The sequence below is a fragment of the Amphichorda felina genome, assembly GCF_050947745.1.
Source record: "Amphichorda felina strain 45539 chromosome Unknown scaffold_1, whole genome shotgun sequence".
In the NCBI taxonomy this organism is placed as follows: domain Eukaryota; kingdom Fungi; phylum Ascomycota; class Sordariomycetes; order Hypocreales; family Bionectriaceae; genus Amphichorda; species Amphichorda felina.
Genome location: NW_028145049.1, coordinates 2,238,244 through 2,259,486, shown reverse-complemented (window position 1 = coordinate 2,259,486; position 21,243 = coordinate 2,238,244). Strand labels below are relative to the sequence as shown.

The 21,243-nt window shown below is 57.1% G+C and overlaps 9 protein-coding genes across 9 annotated transcripts; 5 read left to right on the top strand and 4 right to left on the bottom strand.

Annotated features, from left to right (window-relative positions):
- Positions 1-561: 561 nt before the first annotated feature.
- On the top strand, positions 562-3,033 carry MST12 (homeodomain family transcription factor STE12; the record flags this gene model as incomplete). The annotated part of the gene is made up of 4 exons (XM_083190235.1): positions 562-679; positions 738-837; positions 899-2,548; positions 2,739-3,033. The coding sequence occupies 4 exons, from the start codon at positions 562-564 to the stop codon at positions 3,031-3,033; spliced, it is 2,163 nt and encodes a 720-aa protein (XP_083054094.1).
- A 489-nt stretch (positions 3,034-3,522) lies between these two features.
- On the bottom strand, positions 3,523-4,525 carry FAF1 (uncharacterized protein; the record flags this gene model as incomplete). The annotated part of the gene is made up of 2 exons (XM_083190234.1): positions 3,523-4,089; positions 4,157-4,525. The coding sequence occupies 2 exons, from the start codon at positions 4,523-4,525 to the stop codon at positions 3,523-3,525; spliced, it is 936 nt and encodes a 311-aa protein (XP_083054093.1).
- Positions 4,526-4,839: 314 nt separating this feature from the next.
- On the bottom strand, positions 4,840-5,929 carry SWC5 (Swr1p complex component Swc5; the record flags this gene model as incomplete). The annotated part of the gene is made up of 2 exons (XM_083190233.1): positions 4,840-5,515; positions 5,589-5,929. The coding sequence occupies 2 exons, from the start codon at positions 5,927-5,929 to the stop codon at positions 4,840-4,842; spliced, it is 1,017 nt and encodes a 338-aa protein (XP_083054092.1).
- Positions 5,930-6,978: 1,049 nt separating this feature from the next.
- ACO1O0_000735 (uncharacterized protein) lies at positions 6,979-7,971 on the top strand (the record flags this gene model as incomplete). Its single annotated transcript, XM_083190232.1, has 1 exon — positions 6,979-7,971. One exon carries the CDS (start codon positions 6,979-6,981, stop codon positions 7,969-7,971), a length of 993 nt encoding a protein of 330 aa, XP_083054091.1.
- Positions 7,972-8,381: 410 nt separating this feature from the next.
- Positions 8,382-10,112, top strand: ACO1O0_000734 (WD40-repeat-containing domain protein; the record flags this gene model as incomplete). Its single annotated transcript, XM_083190231.1, has 1 exon — positions 8,382-10,112. One exon carries the CDS (start codon positions 8,382-8,384, stop codon positions 10,110-10,112), a length of 1,731 nt encoding a protein of 576 aa, XP_083054090.1.
- A 1,097-nt stretch (positions 10,113-11,209) lies between these two features.
- On the top strand, positions 11,210-15,659 carry SNF2 (SNF2 family N-terminal domain-containing protein; the record flags this gene model as incomplete). Its single annotated transcript, XM_083190230.1, has 3 exons — positions 11,210-11,302; positions 11,407-15,396; positions 15,456-15,659. 3 exons carry the CDS (start codon positions 11,210-11,212, stop codon positions 15,657-15,659), a joined length of 4,287 nt encoding a protein of 1,428 aa, XP_083054089.1.
- Positions 15,660-16,340: 681 nt separating this feature from the next.
- Positions 16,341-17,741, top strand: ACO1O0_000732 (uncharacterized protein; the record flags this gene model as incomplete). Its single annotated transcript, XM_083190229.1, has 4 exons — positions 16,341-16,382; positions 16,438-16,575; positions 16,677-17,550; positions 17,605-17,741. 4 exons carry the CDS (start codon positions 16,341-16,343, stop codon positions 17,739-17,741), a joined length of 1,191 nt encoding a protein of 396 aa, XP_083054088.1.
- Positions 17,742-18,095: 354 nt separating this feature from the next.
- On the bottom strand, positions 18,096-18,906 carry ACO1O0_000731 (protein tyrosine phosphatase-like domain-containing protein; the record flags this gene model as incomplete). The annotated part of the gene is made up of 3 exons (XM_083190228.1): positions 18,096-18,184; positions 18,253-18,606; positions 18,678-18,906. 3 exons carry the CDS (start codon positions 18,904-18,906, stop codon positions 18,096-18,098), a joined length of 672 nt encoding a protein of 223 aa, XP_083054087.1.
- Positions 18,907-19,966: 1,060 nt separating this feature from the next.
- ACO1O0_000730 (isopenicillin N synthase family dioxygenase) lies at positions 19,967-21,187 on the bottom strand (the record flags this gene model as incomplete). Its single annotated transcript, XM_083190227.1, has 4 exons — positions 19,967-20,099; positions 20,181-20,407; positions 20,470-21,086; positions 21,139-21,187. The coding sequence occupies 4 exons, from the start codon at positions 21,185-21,187 to the stop codon at positions 19,967-19,969; spliced, it is 1,026 nt and encodes a 341-aa protein (XP_083054086.1).
- Positions 21,188-21,243: the final 56 nt, after the last annotated feature.

Here is a 21,243-nt window from a genome sequence, read left to right as displayed (position 1 = left end):
TTTTTGCCAACCCACACTCTGGCTGTCTGATGAGCAACAGTAACGCGACCTCGTCGATTTCTTGACCCTTCTATTCGTTTTCTCGTCTCGTTTGCTTCGAAACGCTTAATTCGGCACCTTGTCGATCTGCGAAACCGCGGCATCGCTCGACTCCCAATCTTTGGCTACCGACCGCAGCATAGGCCTTGACGGCTCTGTGCTCCACACGATCTCAGCAATTGCTTGACGCAGTCGCTGGGTCGTATTCGCGCTGATTATTATCTAAAAATTCCGGGCTGGTCTCGAATTCTTTCACGTCGTATCGACACCCCCACAGGAAGGCAGTGCCTCCGCTCGTTTACCACCAGTCGATCAACACCAACCTTACCGACGCGCCAATCGTTACGCAACTATCGTCTTTATACGTCGAATGTGCAAATAGACACCCGCGAGCCAGTTCAAAACTACTCTGTTGTTGTCGCCCAGTGCCCCCGACACCCGATCTATCACTTACGACGCGAGTCGCCCAGAGGGCTACGCCTGTAAATTTAGGGCCCGCTCCATTCCGGAGGCGAAGCCGACATGTATCCTCAGAATGCGGCTATGGCAGCTCAGAAGCCGGAGACGTTCATGCTGAGCACGGAGGCTCAGCAGGCTCTGCCTCATGATGCTCAGGTTGCGTTGAACCAGGTGGACAACCGTAAGTCGCGGGCGTGAGATCTTGGGCGGTGCTTGGGCGTTGTTGACATGTGCGACAGTGAAATATTTCCTCATTTCCGCTCCCGTTGACTGGTCGCACGATCAGTACATTCGACGATTCTTGCTCCCTACTGGCGAATACGTCTCGTGTGTTTTGTGGTGAGTGCATGTTCTCGGACGAGTTATATCACCACGCCGTGATGCTAATGCTCTGCCCTAGGAATAACTTGTTCCACATCTCCGGCACTGATATCGTTCGATGCCTGTCGTTCCGCTTCCAGGCCTTTGGCCGACCCGTCAAGAACTCGAAGAAATTTGAGGAGGGTATTTTCTCTGATCTGCGAAACCTCAAGTCAGGAACCGATGCATCCCTCGAGGAGCCCAAGAGCCCCTTTCTGGACTTTCTCTACAAAAACAACTGCATCCGAACCCAGAAGAAGCAGAAGGTGTTCTACTGGTATAGCGTACCGCACGACCGACTTTTCCTGGACGCTCTGGAGAGGGACTTGAAGCGAGAGAAGATGGGCCAGGAGGCCACAACGGTCGCCGTCAGCGAGCCCGCCATGTCCTTCCAATACGACTCGTCGCAGTCGCTTTACGAGCAGCTGACCAAGGCGCAACAAGCCAACTCGTCGTCTTTCAACGCGCAGCAGCCACCTCCTGGTTTCCCCCACAGCCAGAACTCGTCCCCCGTCATGAGGGGCATGGATTCCATGCCGCCCCCGAACATGATGCCACAGTCAATGCAGCAGTCAATGCAGCAATCGATGCCACAGTCGATGCCGCAGCCCATGCCGCAGTCGATGCCGCAGTCGATGCCGCAGTCGATGCCGCATTCGATGCCGCAGTCAATGCCGCAATCAATGCCTCAGACAATGCCACATTCCATGCCCCCTTTAGCGGAAGGGATGGACGCAATGGCACCGTACGGAACGATGACGATGGCCCCTACAATGACGCATCACGTCCCTTCCGTCAAGAGGGAGACTGATTTTGCCCGCGTCCAGTATAACCAGAACGGTGTTCCCATCACCCAGAGTCATCAACGACACGCCTCCATGCCCGCCTACGGGCTGGAGTACTCGCCAGCCCCCTCGTTTGTTTCTTCCCAGTATGAAGACTACAGCAACCGAGGCATGTCCTTTGAGCCGATCACGCCACCCCAGCATGCCCTGGGCATGTCTGCTGAACCGGCGTACATTGCCAACGAAGAGACCGGCCTGTACTCTGCCATCCCCGACCACGTGTCCGGGATGGGCGGTATGAATGGAATGGTTCACCTGCCCCCTTCCAACATGGCGGGTCCCCATTTCAGTCGCTCCTACGGTGCAAACAACGTCTACTCTGTGATCGAAGGTTCACCGACATATAAGCAGAGAAGACGGCGTTCATCCATTACCACATCTATGTCGGCAATCCCTGCTGGGTCTGCCACGTCCACGTCTCACACTCACCGGCCCTCTGATCTGAGAAGGTCAATTTCCGCGTCCGTTGGACCGGTGGCCGAAGGTGATGAGTCTGCGGGCAACTCGCCCCCTGGCTTGTCTTATAGCGCCTCGGGTGTTTCCATGGGCAGCCAGCAACACAAAGACGCAGTTGATATGTCCCAGCGCGGCACCCCTCTGTCCACTGCCGAAGGAAGCCCTGCTCTGAACCCAATGGCTCTTCAGCAGGAATACGCGCATGCGACCGGCGACGAGACCGACGGTAGCCACCATGAGCAGCGCCGGCCGGGACCCGGTGTCAACGGTGCCGTTCGCCGAGCCCGGTCTGCCACCCTCATGGAGCTTGGCCCATATCCTCATAAGTCGCACTCTTGCCCTATTCCCACTTGTGGCCGCCTTTTCAAGCGGTTAGAGCATCTTAAGCGGTATGTGTTGTCGTTGACTCAATCGAATACGAACACTAACAGGTTATAGACATGTGCGAACACACACTCAAGAGAGGCCATATATCTGCCCTTCCTGCAACAAGGCCTTTTCGAGATCAGACAACCTTGCACAGTATGTGTGGATGGACTCGTTGGGTTTTGAAAAGCAAGCTGACATTGTTCTTTCTAGGCACAAGCGTACTCATGAACGCGAAGACGGCGGCGACGGATCTTTCAATCTCTCTGGCGAGGAAGAAGAGGAGTTCTCTGGCGAGGACCAGCTTGGGTCGCTCGAAGAGGCTTCTCCCACGTCAGAGAGTGCTTTCGTGACGGGGTCGCTCAATGCGGTCGCCCGCCAGCAAGGCGGCCTGGCGCCGCCAGCAACCATCACGCCGAGCCAGACCTTCACCAGCAACAGCCTGCAGACTCTGAGCATGCCTATGACGGTGAGCCAGCCCGGCTCCGTCAATGCTGGCGGTATCTGATGCTCGAATGCTTCGAAACCACTCAGCCCATCTATTGTGGGGCTACTCTCTGAACGATTTCTAGCTCCATACTGAGCACCTTTCCATTTATTTTTCTCATACCTGTCGCTCTCCTGCTACTATTTTCCTATAAGTGTTTATTTCAAGGGTTTATCATCCGGCGGAGCGTCAATGCTGGCGAATTAGAAGTCGCTCGAACATAGGACGAGTTTGGCCTTGGGGCCGGGCTTGCCAGGAGCGAGTTGAGTTGGACGGAAGAAAAGGAGGAATTCTGCAACTCTGTGTATATATGAAGATGTCCCGGGTCGAAGACGGGGTTAGTACCTAGTAGATAGGAGTACCTGTCATCATGGACCATGAGGGATATGAGTGTGACAAAATAAAGATCATGAAAGCTCATTCAGATGTCCATCCATCTACCCTAGTGTAAAGTGTGCGCTAAACTCGGAATGCGTTCCCGTAAAATATATGGTATTTTTGACATGATGATCAACGCCTCTTGCCGCCGCGGCCGCCGCTACCACTCCTCCTACCAAACGCATCTCTGGCACCTTCAACCCTCTTGACATCGCTATCGTTGAGTCTTAGCTCCGCACCCCTGAGTCTTCCCATACCTGGCCGATCAATACCACCGTCCCTGTTCCTCTCCCTCCTCTTCTTGCCCGTAGTGGCCGGGCGCTCCAGGATGATGCCGTTCTCGCGGGCCTCGCGCCTCCTCTTGGCCTCGCGGGCCTCAGCGGCGGCGACCATGCCCTTGCGTATGTTCATCGGCATGTTCTCCTGCTTGAGGATGGATGTCTTGGAGCCGAGCGCCTGGATGCGCAGGTCGGTCGCCTTGTTGCGCACGCGCCCCGACGCGAACGGCTTGGGCTCGACGCCTGCAGAGAGGGAGGGCGAGGCCAGCAGGTGCGACTCGGCGAGGAGGCGGCGTAGCTCGAGGTCCTGCGCGAGGAGCGAGGGGGCGTCCTCGGGAAGGGTGGACGCGGAGGAGGAGGAGGAGGTGGCGGGTTGGTTGGTGGGTTGGGGTGTGGTGGTCTGCTCAGGTGGGCGCGAGGACTGTGGGGGTTGTTAGTAGGGCGACGACGGGTGCTTGAGGGGAAGGGCGGTAGCGGATGTAACGGACCATGAAGGCTTTGAGGTCGCGCTTGGACATGGCGACGGGTTTGGGAGTCTGTGATGATGAGTGGTCGACTACTTCAACCACGGGGAGTTCGTCTTCCTCCTCGCCATCCTTGTCGTCATCGTCGTCATCATCGTCGCTGATTTCATCGTCTGACAGGCCACCCCATTCTGACTCGACGCTCTCGTCGTCCTGGCTAGATCTTTTCTTTCCTCCACGGTCCTTGTCGCCGACGGCCGCTCCCACCGCCCGCTTCTTTTGCGGTGCGTCGATTGGCGCGAACTGGGCTTCGAAATGCCGGCGGAAAATTTCGTTGGCATCATCTTGTGATACGTCTGGCTCGGAAGCCTTGCGCTTTCCGAGGACGGCCATGTTGTGTTTGTCGGTGACTCGGTGGTGGGGTTTGGTGAGGGTGCGAGGTGAAATGGCGGCGGCGCAACTTTTTTTTTTTTTGGCTTCAGCCTTGTGACGTGAGATGGATGTACTCGTCGTGCTGCAAGGCTGCTCCACCACCTTCGAGGAGCCGGATATACGGTCAAGAATCGAGTTTCATGCAGAAGAGACAAGAGCTTCTTGTTCGCACATGCATATCCGTAATAGTAGTAGTAGTACAATGTTTCCGTAAAGTCAAAATCGTGGTATCTTTGTCCAAACGCCCAGTGCCGATGCAACCCAATTCCCCCCTCCTACGCCCGCGCTGCCACCCGCGCCCGTCTCGCATCGTCGTCCCTCCGGGCCTCGCTCCTGGCCAGGAAGTCCTCGCGGGCGGCATACGACCCCTTGGCCCTGCCTGCCAGCTCCAGCTCGTCCTTGATGCCCTCCTTGTCCACGAAGCCCGCCCAGTCCATGCGGCTCTTCTCAACCGTGTTGAGCTTCTTGGCCTGCGCCTCGCGCCCGGCCTGCATCCGCGCGGCCACGCCCAGGTTCAGGTCGGCGCGCTGTGGCAGCGGATCCGTGAGTGGCTCGAATGCGGATCGGAAGGCCTTCTTGGCGACGCGCTTGGAGGGCAGGCTCTCGTCCGCTGCTGCTGCTGCTGCAGCCTCCTCGCCCTGCGATGCGAAGAAGAGCTTGGCCTCAGCCGAGTCGCGGGCGACGAGCTTCTCCTCGGTGTGCACTTTGCCGGCAAAGTTGTATGTTCGTTTGATCCGGACCAGCTCGGAGGTGTCGGCGGTGGTTTGCTGCGGCTGCGTTGTAGGTTCGCCGTCCGCGGGTGCGTCGCTCGCATTACCACCCGCGCCTGTCCCATCGGGCTGTGATTTGGATGCTGACGCGGGTGGATTGCCGGCCAGCATCTGCGCCCAGAGGGCATCGACGTCGATGGTTACGGGTCCGGTGGTCGCTACGACCTTGCGCTCCTCCTTCCTGGCGTGGTGTTAGCGATAGCTCCTCTGGAGGCGGGGTCGATAAAGAAAAAAAAAAGCTGGTCGTTGCGTACTCTGCTGCGCGTTGTCGTCGCGTCTTGATCAGGCCTCCCTCGCCGCCTTCGTCGTCATCTTGCGCATCCTGACGGGCCCTGTTCTTGTCCTTCTTGCGCTTCTTCTTCTCGCCCTTCTTCACGATGGCCTCATCGCCCGAGTTGTCATAGCCTACGTCATCTGCGATGCCGGCATCGCCTGCTGTGCGGCGTCGCTTGCTGGGGCGGTCGCTCTCATCGGCAGCGGCGCCCTCCGAGTCTGAGGCGTCGGAGTCCTGCGCGGGGCCGGCATCGGGCGCAAAGTCGGAGTCCTCAGAGGAGGCGTACTGGTCGTCTTCGTCGTCGATCAAGGGTGCTGACATGTTGGGGGCTGTGTGGATGGAGAGTCAAAGTACCTACGAGCATGGAGTACGTCTGTGGCGGATGTGGAAGTGGGCAGGTTGAAGCGAGGCCAATCAGATTGCGGATATTCGAGCACTCGGAACCAAGACACTCGGGTTCTTGACAGACGGGAACAAGCAAAGTCGACATGAGATCAAATGGGTGTATATATTTCCGACATCTGTTTTGTAGCCAATTCGTCCTTCTTCAGGTACTTTGGTCGCTGACTACCTACTTATAATTTATGATCATGTTGGCCGAGATGAGAAAGACACTGACAACTACCAATAGCCGCTCAGAACCCTCGAGAAGAACCCATTCATCACCCAAAAAATCTACGGCTCAAGTTCCTTAACTTACTTTCTGTTCGTGTTCTGTTCGCGCACAAGATTACGTGTTCTATCTAGTTGGAAGTTGAGAATTTGGTTGTACGATACCTACTACATAGTACTAACTAGTTAGTATATAAGCCCTGGGCTGAGGATCGTGACTCTAGTCTGTTTGGGCAGATTCCGCGCGGGGAGCCTCCGCCGTCTCGATCTGCAAGCCCACGCAGCTGGTGGGTTTGTAACAGTGTCAACGGCCTATTATAGTGCGTTGAGCATGTCACAAACTAACATGATGGATCAAATCATCACGAGGCGCGGCTTAGTTCACCACTTACCACTTACATACGTACAGGAGGGCTGGGCCATGCTGCTTATGTACTGGTTCCTGTGCGGAGGCGGGGCCGCCTCAATATAACCGGATGTTGATCCGGATCAGTCTCCATCTGTCATTGGACGACCAGGACGCAACTCGATCTCGGGATGCTTGTTCGGCATGGAATCGGAGGGCCATTATCTCGGCGCAGCAGCGAGCCAGGCTGTTCCGGAGGGTCGGGTTGGGGTCGAGTCTCGGCGCCCAAAGTGGCGGGGATAGGTAGTTTGTAGGCTTATTACATGCCGCCCCCCGCATACCTGGCTCGAATCTCTTCATCTCTCAAGTTGTTCACAGCAAGAATCCAACAGTGTACGGAGTAATAGCAAAGATGGCGTCCCCTCCAGCCCCTCTCACCGAAGAGGAGAAGGAGCACTTTCGGCAGCGAGGCTTCATCCACCTGAAAAACTGCTTCACCCGTGAGCAGTCCCAGTCCATTACCAAGGACGTCTGGGTGCGTCTGGGCATAGACCCGTCAGACAAGGCCACATGGTTTTCCGGGAAGCAAAACATGCCCAACCTCAACAGCTTCTCCGCGGCCGACTTTGCCCCCAAGGCCTGGGCAGCCATCTGCGAGCTCTGCGGCGGGGAGGACCGTATAGACATCGCCAGCAGGGAGTGGAGGGACGGTCTGATTGTCAACCTGGGTAGCCCCGAGAACGAGGGAAAAGAGATCGCGCCTCGTGACCTGGACAACTGGCATGTCGACGGAGACTTCTTTGTCCACTACCTCGACAGCCCGGAGCAAGCCCTTCTAGTCATACCTCTGTACAGCGACATTGTCCCCAGCGGCGGAGGGACCATGATCTGCCCCGAGGCCATCCCCAAGGTGGCCAGGCACCTCCACGAGCACCCGGAGGGCCTGTCGCCGCGGATGATACCCCGGACACACGAGGACTTCAGGCTAGAGACGAATCGCGGGTGGTTCAGTGAGTTGGCCCAGTCATGCTCCGACTTTGTCGAGGTGACGGGCGAGTGCGGCGACGTGTTCCTCCTGCACCCCCTGATGCTGCACAGCGCGACGCCGAACCCCCTGCGCCGGATCCGCATCATCACGAACCCGCCCGTGTCTCTCAAGGAGCCGTTTGATCTCAGCAGGCCGGACGGGCAGTACTCGCTCGTGGAGCAAACGACGCTGCGTGCGCTGGGCAAGGAGGCCACGGGGCTGGGCGGCTGGGCCATCACGGCGCCGAGGGAGAGGATCGTGCCGGAGAGGATGAAGGTAGTGAACAGGAAGAGGGAAGAAGAGCTGAAGCGACTGGAGCAGGCCCAGAAAGCCCAGCAGGCCCAGGAGGCCCAGCAAAAGGCAGCAGTGGCGGCATGAGAAGGTTGGGCATATTCTCATCGATTGGTGGGGGCAGTCGGATTTCCTAGAGGGTGGTGTTGGAATCTGCCATATCGACACAGTGTCTTCGACAGCTTTAGAGTGCTTAGTGCCACTTTCCTTTAGTAACTGAACAGTAGTTATTGCGCAAACAAGGCCAATTCGTTGAAATGATGTGTGGCGGACATCGATGTACTAGTGCGAATGAATAAAATATGAGGTTGAGTTGAGCAACGTGCACGGTCCCTATGCGATGATCAGCACCTGAGGTACGGAGTACGGGTACTCGTAGCTTTGTTGGAGGGTCCACTGACAACACATCCATGAGGACATCGGTCGCAGACCAACCTTCTCCCAGAATAGACTTTTCCCCCAACTCCCCTTCTTTTCACGCTACCCTGCCAACAAATATGAGCAGCGACGATGATTTCGACGTCCAAGTCCCCGAGCTGGCCGAGGACGACCCCATGAGGGCCTTTCTGCCCTCGTCGTTCGGCAAGAAGTCGAGGGAATCTAATATCGAAGCCCAAATTGAACGAAGTCGACGCCCAGTCGGCGCCACAGACGGTGCGAAGCAGGTCCAGGAGCCGAGGCGGAAGCAGGATTCCAGCAGCAGCGACGGCAACGACAGCGACGACTCGGACGATTCGGACGATGGAGACGAGTACCCGGTCTCGCACGAGCTGGTTCTCAAGACGCACGAACGCGCCGTCACGACCCTGTCTCTGGATCCTGCGGGAGGAAGGCTGGTGACCGGATCGCTGGATGGCAAGGCCAACCTCCACGACTTTGCCTCCATGACTCCCACCACCCTGCGAGCGTTTCGATCCGTCGACCCATTCGCGACAAGATCGGCGGCCACAGCGGAAACGCACGCGATACATCACGTCCAGTTCAACCCCCTTTCGGGCAGCGTCTTCCTCTGCGTGGCTGCACACCCGCAGGCCAGAATCATTTCCCGCGATGGCGATATTGTCACCGAGTTCGTCAAGGGCGATATGTACCTACGGGACATGCACAACACCAAGGGCCACATCTCCGAGATCACCGCCGGTGGCTGGCATCCCAATGACAGGAACCTTTGCATCACTTCCGGCACAGACAGCACCCTACGCATATGGGACATCAACAACAAGCGATCGCAAAAGGATGTCATTGTGTTCAAGTCGAAAGCTGCCGGGTCGGCAGGGCGCACCAAGATGACGACCGTTGCCTGGAGCAGCTCGGCTCAAGGTCCCAATGTGCTCGTGAGCGCTGCCCTTGACGGGACTCTGGTCATGTATGGAGGCAACGCGCCTTTTAACAGACCAGCCGGTGAGATTCGAGATGCGCACAGGCCGCAGACCTGGACTGGGGGCATCGACATCTCATCAGACGGCCGGATGGTGGTGACAAGAGGTGGCGATGACACCATCAAGCTCTGGGACACTCGCAAGTTCACCAAACCTCTCGTCACCGTGGCGCATCCTTCTACCTCGGACCACTACCCTTCCAGCAACATCAAATACGCGCCAAACTCGACAAGCATCATTACTGGGTCTGCCACGGGCCATCTGCACATCCTGAACCCCGGAAACCTTCGGCCTGAACATGTCACCCCCATAACACCAGGCTCGCCCCTTATTACGGTGGACTGGCACCCCAAGATTAACCAAGTACTCACAGGGTCGGCGAATGGCGAGACGCACGTGCTCTACAACCCTGACAAGTCGACGCGCGGCGCTGTCGAGGTCATGTCGCGGGCGCCGAAGAAGCGTCACATTGACGACAATCCGGAGCTAACGATGGACCAGTCGCTGGGCATGTCGGGCGACTCCATCGTGACGCCGGGGGCCATGCCCGGCTCGAAGAACAAGGGCAAGGCGGCGGCAGGCCGGTCACAGGACCCTCGCAGGCCCGAGCAGCCGCAGCAGACGCCGTTCCTGAAATCGCAACCCGACGAGAAACACATTGCCGAGAACATCCCCCTCGCGCGCATGCTCCACGAAGATCCGCGCGAGGCCCTCCTGAAGTATGCTGACAAGGCCCAGAGTGATCCCATGTTCACAAAGGCCTGGAGTAAGACACAACCCCAGACGCAGTATGCGGAGCTGAGCGACGAGGAAGATGATGGACCAGAGAAGAAGAAGCTCAAGAGGTGAGGTGCTGCCAGAGCATCTTTGAGCATTGTCGAAATACTGGGGAGCGAACCCCTAATCCCTTGAACTCACGAGGCGAGCTCGCCCTGAAGCATCCAGCCTAGTACTGCTGCAATGAGAGGCTCTCAAGAAGAGAGTCCCGGGCCTAATTAGCGTTGCGTATCCCATATACCAAGTTAGTACTGTACTGTGTAAGGCCTAGGAGTATTAGTTACAGCCGGCGCTCTTTAGGATGTATGCTGGTATATGGGCCGGATCGGAGTCCGAGTCAGGCATCTGGCCGGTGGTGGCCAAAAGTGGCGAGGGGCTGTCACGTGAATCATCCTAGAGACCACCACGAACGCACCATAATCTTACGTAACCACAACACCCAGTCTGTCTGCCTGAGGCGCGGTCTTCTGTTTTCGCAGGGGCCGTGCTGAGAAGTACTGTGAGTCGCCCCATCAAGACTGCACCAACCGTCACGGCGAAACTTGTCAGTTGTGCCTTCACCACTCCCCATCATCAAGGCAAGCCGTTGAAGCGCGCGCGCATCCGAAAAATCGCCTGGTCCCCTCTCAAACCATCGGCGACCATCTCCAAGCCTCGCCAAATTGGTGTTGCACGCGATCCGCACCCCTTCCCTCCCTGCGACACCAATCCCAACGCGCCCCAACGCCAAATTCGCACTTTTTTTGACCTCCCTCCTCGCTCACTCTTTGCCTTGATTCCCCCCACGCCTCTCCTGGCTGCCTTTGCTCCCCCCAGCTCCGCGACCTTCGCGACCTGCGGCCAAGAACGACCTCGCACGTCCGCTCAACGCGCCCTCACGACGTGTCACTCCTCACCCCGACGACTCCCTTCACTGGCTCGTCACCAGAATCGCGCTCCCTCGACGCGACTGCTGCACCATTGCACTTTCTCGGCGCCGTCGACTCACCTTGTAATATTTTGCCCCCCTTTGACTGTCCTCCGCTGCGACATCGCGTAACGATCTGCGCGCCACGAGCTTGATATCGCCCTCGTCCCCCACTCGACATGCCCCGTCAATAGCTGTCGCGACTTTGGGATAACTCACTGGGTTCTAGACTGCCGAGCGTCGTCATCCATACTCGGTCAACATGGCGTCGGTGCAGGCTGCTCCCACGGTCCAGCACCCCGGCGCGCCAATGCCTGCGGGTGCGACCAAACAGCAGGCAGAGGAGGTGTTCAAGGTACGCCAGCCATGGCATTTTATGTCCCCTTGACAGTGCAAATTTGGACCATGCTGTCGCCCCTAAAACACGGCAAGACTCGGGCACTAACATTTTGCTCCCAGAAACTGAAGCAGATGAAGGAACAGGGTGTTCCGACAACCGATCCAGAGTATATCAAGGCGTCACAGTTCTTGATGAGCTTCCATCAGCAACATCAGATGCGAGCGAAACAACAACAATATCTGCAGCAGCAGCAGCAACAGCAACAGCAACAACAACAGCAACAGTTGTTGCAGCAGCAGCAGCAGAACAAGGCCAATGCCAACGGTGCTGTTAACGGCACGCACCCGGCTCGTTCGCAGCAGGGCACGCCTCAATCGAACCAGAACCAGACCGACTCGGCCACTCCGAACCAGAACAATGCTGGAACACAAAACGCGTCGCCTGTCAGCGCGACTTCTTCCAGCCACTTTTCCCAACAGCAGCTCGGCCTTCTGAGGCAGCAGATCCAGGCTTTCAAGCTGCTTGGAAAGAATGCCGGCATTTCAACACAACTCCAGCAGGCCATTTTCAACCAGCGCCAGAAGCGCCAGGCTGCTGCTCTCGAGTCCACCTCGTCAGCGAAACCCACGCCTGGTCAAGACGCCGGCAAGACTGTAGCTCCGGAGGCCGAGGTGTCTGGCCAGGATGAAACCGCTCCTGCCGCGAAGCCTCATACATACAAGACGGTCAAGTCGCCCTATGGTGGCATGGTTCGCCCCTCTATCAGGTACTTCGACCACTCTCAACGAAAGAACCGTTGGTTCATTCCTGGGGTCTTTCCCACGGGGATCGACTTTGACCATTTACGATATGAGAGAGAGGTGGTGGTCTTCAACAGGATGAGCCAGCGGTACAACGAGCTCAAGAATCTTCCGGCCAACATTGCCCACTGGGATGCGACAAAGGAGAACCTCGAGGCCGATGATACGTTGAAGAGGAAGGCCATCATTGAGATGAAGAGCCTCGGTCTGTATGCGAAGCAGCGCGCTCTGCGCGACAAGATTGGTCGCCAGATGATGCACTACGATAACCTGGCGATGACGACCAACCGCACCAATTATCGCCGCATGAAGAAGCAAAACGTCCGCGAGGCCCGGATTACCGAGAAGCTCGAGAAGCAGCAGCGCGATGCTCGCGAGAATCGCGAGAAGAAGAAGCACACTGACTTCCTGCAAGCCATCACGAACCATAGAACGGAGATCCATGATGCTGCTTCCACTCAGAAGTCCAAGTACCACAAGCTCAGCCGTCTCATGTACGCGCAGCATTTCAACATTGAGAAGGAAGAGCAGAAGCGTATTGAGCGGACGGCCAAGCAGCGTCTGCAGGCCCTCAAGGCTAACGACGAAGAGGCGTACCTCAAGCTGCTCGACCAGGCCAAGGATACCCGAATCACGCATCTTCTCAAGCAGACCGATGGCTTCCTTCACCAGCTTGCGTCCTCTGTTAAAGTGCAGCAACGGCAGGCTGCCGAGAAGTACGGAGACGATCCCGACAACTTTGCCGCCGAGGAGAGCGAGGTTGAGGAGGAAGAAGGGGCTAGCAAGAAGATTGATTATTATGCTGTGGCGCATCGCATCCGAGAGGAGGTGACGGAACAGGCCAACATCCTCGTCGGTGGCACCCTGAAGGAGTACCAGATCAAGGGTCTTCAGTGGATGATTTCCCTTTATAACAACAACCTCAACGGTATTCTCGCCGACGAGATGGGTCTCGGAAAGACCATCCAGACTATCAGCTTGATCACCTACCTCATCGAGCGCAAGCAGCAGCCTGGCCCGTACCTGGTTATTGTTCCTCTTAGCACGCTGACCAACTGGAACCTCGAGTTTGAGAAGTGGGCCCCGTCTGTTAGCCGTGTGGTCTACAAGGGACCGCCCAACGCTCGAAAGACTCAACAGGAGAGGATTCGCCGCGGCGATTTCCAGGTGCTCCTGACCACCTACGAGTACATTATCAAAGACCGCCCGATTCTTAGCAAGATCAAGTGGTTCCACATGATCATCGACGAAGGCCACCGCATGAAGAACACGCAATCCAAGCTTAGTGCCACCATCTCGCAGTACTACATGACCCGTTTCCGACTTATTCTTACCGGTACACCGCTGCAGAACAACCTTTCTGAGCTGTGGGCCATGCTCAACTTTGTGTTGCCCAACATCTTCAAATCTGTCAAGACCTTTGATGAATGGTTCAACACTCCCTTCGCCAACACGGGTGGTCAGGACAAGATGGAACTCACGGAAGAAGAGCAAATTCTTGTCATTCGTCGTCTGCACAAGGTGCTCCGGCCCTTCTTGCTGCGTCGTCTCAAGAAGGATGTCGAGAAGGACCTTCCCGACAAGACGGAGAAGGTCATCAAGTGCAAGTTCTCGGCCCTACAGGCCAGACTTCACAAGCAGATCTCGACCCACAACAGGCTTGTTGTTAGCGACGGCAAGGGTGGCAAGACTAGCGCTCGTGGTCTGAGCAACATGATCATGCAGCTGAGGAAGCTTTGCAACCATCCCTTCGTCTTCGACGTTGTTGAGAACGTCATGAACCCACTCAGCGTCAGCAACGACTTGCTCTGGCGGACGGCCGGCAAGTTTGAGCTGCTCGACAGGATTCTGCCCAAGTACAAGGCTAGCGGGCACAGAGTGTTGATGTTCTTCCAGATGACGGCCATCATGGACATCATGGAGGACTACCTGCGATACCGGCATTTTGAGTACCTGCGATTGGATGGCACGACCAAATCCGACGAGCGATCGGATCTCCTCCGCGAGTTCAACGCGCCGGACTCCAAGTACTTCATGTTCTTGCTCTCCACCCGTGCTGGTGGTCTTGGTCTCAACTTGCAGACTGCCGATACTGTCATCATCTACGACTCTGATTGGAATCCCCACCAGGATCTGCAGGCCCAGGATCGTGCGCATCGTATCGGTCAGAAGAACGAGGTGCGAATTCTTCGACTCATCACCTCCAACTCAATCGAGGAGAAGATTCTCGAGCGAGCAAGATTCAAGCTCGACATGGACGGCAAAGTCATTCAGGCTGGTCGATTCGACAACAAGTCTTCAGAGAATGATCGTGATACCATGCTCCGAACACTTCTGGAGACGGCTGACATGGCCGAATCTGGCGACCAAGAAGAACTCGAGGACGAGGAGCTGAACATGATGCTTGCCCGCAACGACGACGAGCTAGTTCTATTCCAGAAGATGGATGAGGAGCGCGCGCGGGATCCCGTCTACGGTCGCAAGGCGGGTGGCAAACCCAAGCCTCGACTCATCCAGGAGGACGAGTTGCCTGACATCTACATGAATGATGGCAACGACGTGGCGGAGGAGACGGAGGACGTTGTTCTTGGCCGCGGTGCCCGTGAGCGCACAAAGGTCAAGTACGATGACGGCCTTACGGAGGAGCAATGGCTCATGGCCGTTGACGACGATGATGACTCCCCCGAAGCTGCGGCGGCTCGCAAACAGGCCAAGAGGGACAGGCGGGAGGCCAACAGGATCAAGAAGGTTGGTGCTGGGGGCTCAATGGATGGCTCGCCTGCCCCGAGCCGCGCAAGCACCGAGGAGGTGGAGACGCCCAAGAAGCGCGGTCGCAAGCCAGGCAGCAAGAACGAGAAGCGAAAGGCAGAGGCTGGCGATGATGAACCCCCAGCTAAGAAACGACGTGGTCCACAGGGACGACCGAGCAAAGCCAATCTCAACGGCAGCGAGTCCCGGCTCACCCCTCAGCAGCGCGAGACACTGCAGCAGAGTCTGTGGAACCTGTTCAATGGGCTGATGAAGCTCGAGGTGGATGACATTGAGCCTCCCGAGGAGGACGACGAGTCCGACAACGGAAAGCGACTCGTTATTCCGCCATTCATCAAGCTGCCGCCGAAGCGAGACTTCCCCAACTACTACGTGATCATCAAGAACCCCATCTGCATGAATCACATTCAAACGCGCATCAAGAGGGAGCAGTACAACAGTCTAGGCGATCTACGCAAGGACATTGATCTCATGATTAGCAACTGCCAGACCTTCAACGAGGATGGTAGCTTCCTGTATCAGGATGCTAAGACGATGGATGTAAGTAGACGAGATTACACTATTCTTTGGCGAGAACCAGTCGCTAATAACCCCAACAGGAGTTCTTCAAGACCAAGTACCAGGAAGAGCTGGATGCACACCCGGAGCTTGCAGAGCTCGAGGAAGGGAGCAAGGCAGCGTCGGTGGCACCGTCTGGCAACGGGGACACGCCCCAGCCCAGCGGAACGCGCATCAGACTGATCTCCAGCAGCTCGAGGGCCGAGACGGGTAACAGCACTGCTCCCCAGAGCGACGAGGAATGAAGCTGTCCACTGGATGGGCCTCACGCATAACGATGCTCTGAAGACTCGGGAGGCGCAAGAGGTGAAGGGGTGTATCTTTGGGACTTTGCTGCTGCCACGTGGAGCGTGATGAGATGGGGAGGGGGCGAGTTGTCTCGATAGAGGCGACTTGTTGGATGGAAGACAGTTTTCGTCTGGCGTTTGGGATGGATGCTTATACATGTTGTATTTTCAAGGAAACTGGGCCACAGGGGAGGGATTCAAATACCACTATAAGGACTGCGCTTTTTTACGAGGGAGGCGACGAGGGAACAAGGGTCAGCCGAGCTGGAGCAGCTGGGAGAAGCTGGTTGATCTTGGGGCCTAGAAGCGCCTGCAAAGGGCAAGGCTGGTTGCCCTGCATACCTAGATTCTGTACGTGAAAAATGTATTCTAATAGATGCTGAGATGGGCAACACGATGCGCAAGAGCCGAGAGAGTTTGATGAATGCATGCATGTTCAGTTAACTTCTGTTAACTAACTTTGATGGGGCCATCACGCGTACCTTGCTAGTGTGTGCAGATTATAAGGTATGATGTGACTGGACGTCGTCACTTTGCAAGTTGCCACCAAATGCTGCTGATTCGCCAACTACCTCATCGCCCTCCAGCCTCGTCAGCTTCATCAACCCAGCCTGGGCCAATGGCGACAATACACAGAAAATGAAGAAGACGCTGATTCTCTGCTTCATCCATGGCTTCAAGGTGCGTAATTCGCGCACCGCGTGGACTATGATCTGACATGCGCGGGGGGAGAAAGGGCGGCGAGGACACCTTTGGCGACAAGTACCACTTCGCCGAGCATCTCAGGGAGCTCGTGGCCCGCGACCTGCCCAAGATCAATGTCGAGCTCCTCGTCTATCCGAAGTATGAGACGAGGGGCGATCTGGGCGAGACGGTGAGCCGTTTCCGCACATGGTCTGTCTGTTCCTTTTCCCCTACCTTAATTCCACAGGGAAGCTCTCCGCAGTGCTGACGTGGGATCTCAAAAGGTTGGAGGACAAGGTCATCGATATGGAAGTCGCCGCAGGCACACCCTCGCCGACGGTGGACCCGTCGGTGCGCACGGTGCTGGTCGGGCACTCGATGGGTGGCATCGTGGCCGCCGAGACGGTCATCGGCCTGGCGTCGGACAAGCCCATCGTCTACTCCGAGGATGGCATCGCCAAGCCCGACGACGACGCGCCCTCGGCCTTCAGCGCCCTCATGTTCCCCTACATCCAGGGCGTCCTGGCCTTCGACACCCCCTACCTAGGCATCTCCCCCGGCGTGGTCGCCCACGGCGCCGAGGGCCACTACCAGAACGCCGCGACCGCCATCTCTCAGCTCAGCGGCCTGGGCGCGTCCCTCTGGGGCGCCAACAAGGCCGCCCAGACCAACCAGTCCGCGCCTGGCAAGTCCGCGGGGGCACTCCCGCCGCCGCCAGAGGGAAAGGACAAGGACAAGTCGTCGCCCAGCAGCAACAGCAACAACGACGCCAGCCCCTGGGGCAAATGGGGCAAGATGGCCATGTACGCGGGAGCAGCCGGGGCGGTCGCGGCAGGCGGCGCGGCGGCGTGGATGAACCGCGGGCAGATCGGCGAGGGCTGGGGGTGGGTGTCGTCCCACCTCGAGTTCGTCGGGTGCCTGGCTCGGGGCGAGGAGCTCAAGAAGCGGGTGCGGTACATGGCGCGGCTGAGCGATGAGACGGGCGTGGGCTTTGCGAACCTGTACACGCGGCTGGGAAGGGCGGCGCCCCAGAAGGAGGTGAGCATGGTGGGCACGGTGCTGGGGCGCGACAGGACCTTTTGCAACCTGCCCAGAAAGGAGGCTGCCGGGGTGTGGAGGGAGGCTGTCAATGACAAGGCCAAGGACGAGACGGAGGCGCATATGGGTACGTTGTTTCCGTTGCTTTGTTTCCCTGGGAATTCGGCTGACCAGATGATAGCCATGTTTGAGGAGAAGGAAAACCCGGGTTATGAGAAACTGGCCCAGGATGCAAAAGGGTTGGTTGTTGAGTGGCTACACAACGATTGGTATGAGAATAGCGGCAAACCCAACCCCATGATGGAGGCGAGTGCCTAAGGATATCTGTGGGCGAATGATGGTGGGACCAAGGCAGGCGTTCCAAGGCACAATTCGCTGGTATTCCACATCTATCTCTCCTTTTCTGTTGGCTTGATCCCCTATGCTCGGGTTCCCCCAACTTGTCGCCCTCTATTTTTATTCCTCCCAGAGCCTTTCTGCTACCTCCTCTGCCAGAGGACAAATTATAATTATCAAAGTATAGCGCTATGACGCTGTTGGAATGACATTGGTCTGTAATACAAGTTGGCTAGCATCTCTGCGTCTTTTGAGACGCTATTTTCCGATCTTGTCAATGTCTTCATCAATATACTGCAGGGCTCGCCTGTTTCGATTCTTCTGGAGCGGAGGTTCCTATTTGGCCGCCTGCTTGCCCGTGGACTTGAGGTCGCGCATGACCTTTCTGCGCTGCTTCATCATGTACGAGTACAGCGTGTACGAACCTAGATGGGAGCCCTCAGTCAGCTAATCCGCGCTCTAGGGCATTCCTCCAGCGCGCGGGTGAACTCACCGGGGACGTAGATTGCCAGAATGGCGTAGAGCGCCCACTTGTACTTCTCGTCAAGCTTTCCCGCGGGTTCGCTGGCCAGGTAGATGAGAGCACACTCGCTGGAGATACCCAGGGGGTAGAGGACGAAGAAGGTGTTGTAGCGTAGCCAGACCAGCAGACGGGGTTGCCAGCCGCTGAGGCTGAAAGCGAAGAAGGAGTAGCGGATGACCTCGGTGACGGACCAGGCGATGAGCATCGATGTGTAGAAGGGCGACGTGAGAGCGACGGCGGGGAACGGGTGGACGACACCCCAGACGAGGAGCAGGCGTGAGGCCACCTGCATGAGGGTGGTCATGAGGGGCGCGCGGACGACACCTGGAGGAGCGGGATCGATCGTTAGCATTGTGCGGCCGCGGTTGGGCGCGAGAAACGAGTGGGCATCATACCGAGAAGAGAGTGCATGATCTCGAGGACGGCAGCTGTCTGCGTCCACTTGGTCCACTCGCCGGCGCCGGCGACGACGAAGCGCGGCCCATGGCTAGTAGCGATGGAGATGGTGCGGGCGAGGACGACGGTCCAGGCCGCGGCGGACAGAGCATTGTACAGCACCAGGTAGGCCGTCTTCGCAGGGGAGGAGGGCTTGGGCTTGCTGCCACCCTTCTCGTTGGGTGCCATGGCTGCGATTGGGATAATTCTTGCGTGTTTTGCGCGGGGGTGTCGTAGAAGATATGGTGAAGTTGTTGGGGATGGAGCTTCGCGGAACGACAGAAAGCTGCTTTTGCTGTTTCCGGTGTTGCATGCTGCTGTGGGTCCCTCAGGAAGCTACATGCTCGTACTCCGTACCAGGCAAGGACAGGGACATCAAGGACCCCACTTTATGCCCGAAAAGGAACACGCAATAGGAGCCTCGGGGCGAGAAGGAACACCCGGGGTCATCGGTGATTGCCACGTGAAGGTCTTTCAGTATGTCTGTGATGGCTTTAAGTACTAATTCTGGGAGTGATTCTGTATAGCAATGGCCCTGATTACATAGGCAAAGCTGCTTCCCAAAAGGGCATGTTGAGGAAACTTGGAAAGTGCTGAGGCATAGCTTCCACCTTTGTCTATTTCAATGAGAGCAACCGTTTTCCAATCTGATCGGCGATTGGCTAAAGGAAATTTATATGGGAGTTCTTGAATAGGAAAGACGGTATCTTCGCAATGCCTAAATAGGAAGTTTGATGTCATCGTGGTGCGAGGACGAGCGGAGCGGGGATAGCTTCTCCGGCCAGGAGTCCCCGGAGGACTTTCACAACCTGGAAGCTATCGCAGCAGAAGCAAAGACAGCCCTCATATCGTTATTCATAGTTGTTCAAAAGCTAACTCGTTCGATGACGGGGGCCATATAATTGCGCAGCTTTGCCTACCCATTCCTTTGGTCGCGCCAACAACACAGTCTAGTATTGTTGTATGGAGCCAAAATAAGGAGCAAGTGAATAAACTTGAATGGGTTGTCATCATGCTGGAAGGACTTGGGAGGGGTTTCACAGCGTTCATCACTTGCGAGTAGCGATAGACGGAGGCTTCTCCAAGTTGACCAACTTGCAAAACGCCTGGCATCATGTGAAAATAGGACGAACACGACTCGTCGAATGCTCCAAGCTAGATAAACCACACGTGGGGTAAATTGCAACCGCTCCCTGAACATCTACGCTTCAAATATGGCAATCACTCACCCACTCTCGGACACAATGATTTAGTATGTCGCCGTGAGCCTCTGCACAAGATAGTCTCCGCTGGTGATGCTCGGGTACTTCTTCTCCTGCTCCGAGGCATACGTTCCCGGCAGCACCTCGATCAAGTCCTTGTAGTTGGGGTTGCAGAAATAGCTGGCCACCCAGTTAGCTCTTGTTTCGTTGCCTTTGGCGTGCCGGGCAAAAGGAGAAGGGGCAGAAAAAGTGTAAACTTACGCGATGCTGTACCGGGGAGGATACGTTACGCCTTCCTGGGTCGGGGGCTCGACGACGCGGTGGATGGTGCTCTTGATAGTGTCGTTGCTCCACCTGGCCAGCAGGTCGCCCGCGTTGACGACAATGGTTCCCTCCATGGGCGTAGCGTCGACGAACTGGCCAGTCGGGCTCTTGACCTGGAGTCCGCCCCGGTTGTCCTGGAAGAGCAGCGTGATGGAGCCATAGTCCTGCAAGTGAATCAGCATCACACACAAGAGTTTTCTACAAGCCGCAGCTGCCCGGGACCTACACTGTGCGCGCCAGCCCTCACGGCGTTGGCGTTGACCTTGAAGATGTTGGTGTCGACGGCCGGGTAGTGAAGCAGGCGCAGTGTGTTGTCGCCGACGTCGACAAACTTGTCGAAGAAGGCCTCGCCCAGACCCATGCCCACAGCAATGGCGCGCATGACCTCGACGTGCATGCCCTTGCACATGTCGAAGAAGCGGAGCATGTCCGCCTTGAACCCGTCGACCTTGCTGCCCTCCTCCTCCTTGGGCCACTGGTTGGGGTGCTCGGGCTCACCCTCGCGGCCAATCTCGTAGCTCTCCTTGAGGTCCGGGGCCGCGCTGCGCTCCTTCTCGATGCCGCTCGTTTCCATGAGCTGGGAGACCTTTTCGCGGCCGGGGGCCGAGTAGCCGCGGTTGGCCTGGGGCGTGGTCCAGCTGACGTTCAGCTTGGCATCGTCGGGCTGGGCGAAGAAGTCGGCAGAGCGCGAGAAGGTGTGGCGGACGAAGTCGAGGGGGATGGGGTGGTTCTTGAGGTAGATGAAGCCAGCGTTCTGGAAGCCGCTGAGGATCGCGTCGGCCGTCTCCTTGCGCTCCTCGGGGGAGCCATTGAGGAACTTGGAGAAATCAATGAGCTGGGAGGCTGTTAGTAGTCTGGATGCGCACTTGTGGGGGGGGGAGAGGCGCGGGGCTACTTGCGGGAATGAAGAGCCCCTCCTTGCTAACTGCTGCGTCGGGTGCCATTGTGAAGTGCTGAGGATGGGCGAGGAGGATCTTGATGCTTGGTAAATTGTTGCGCT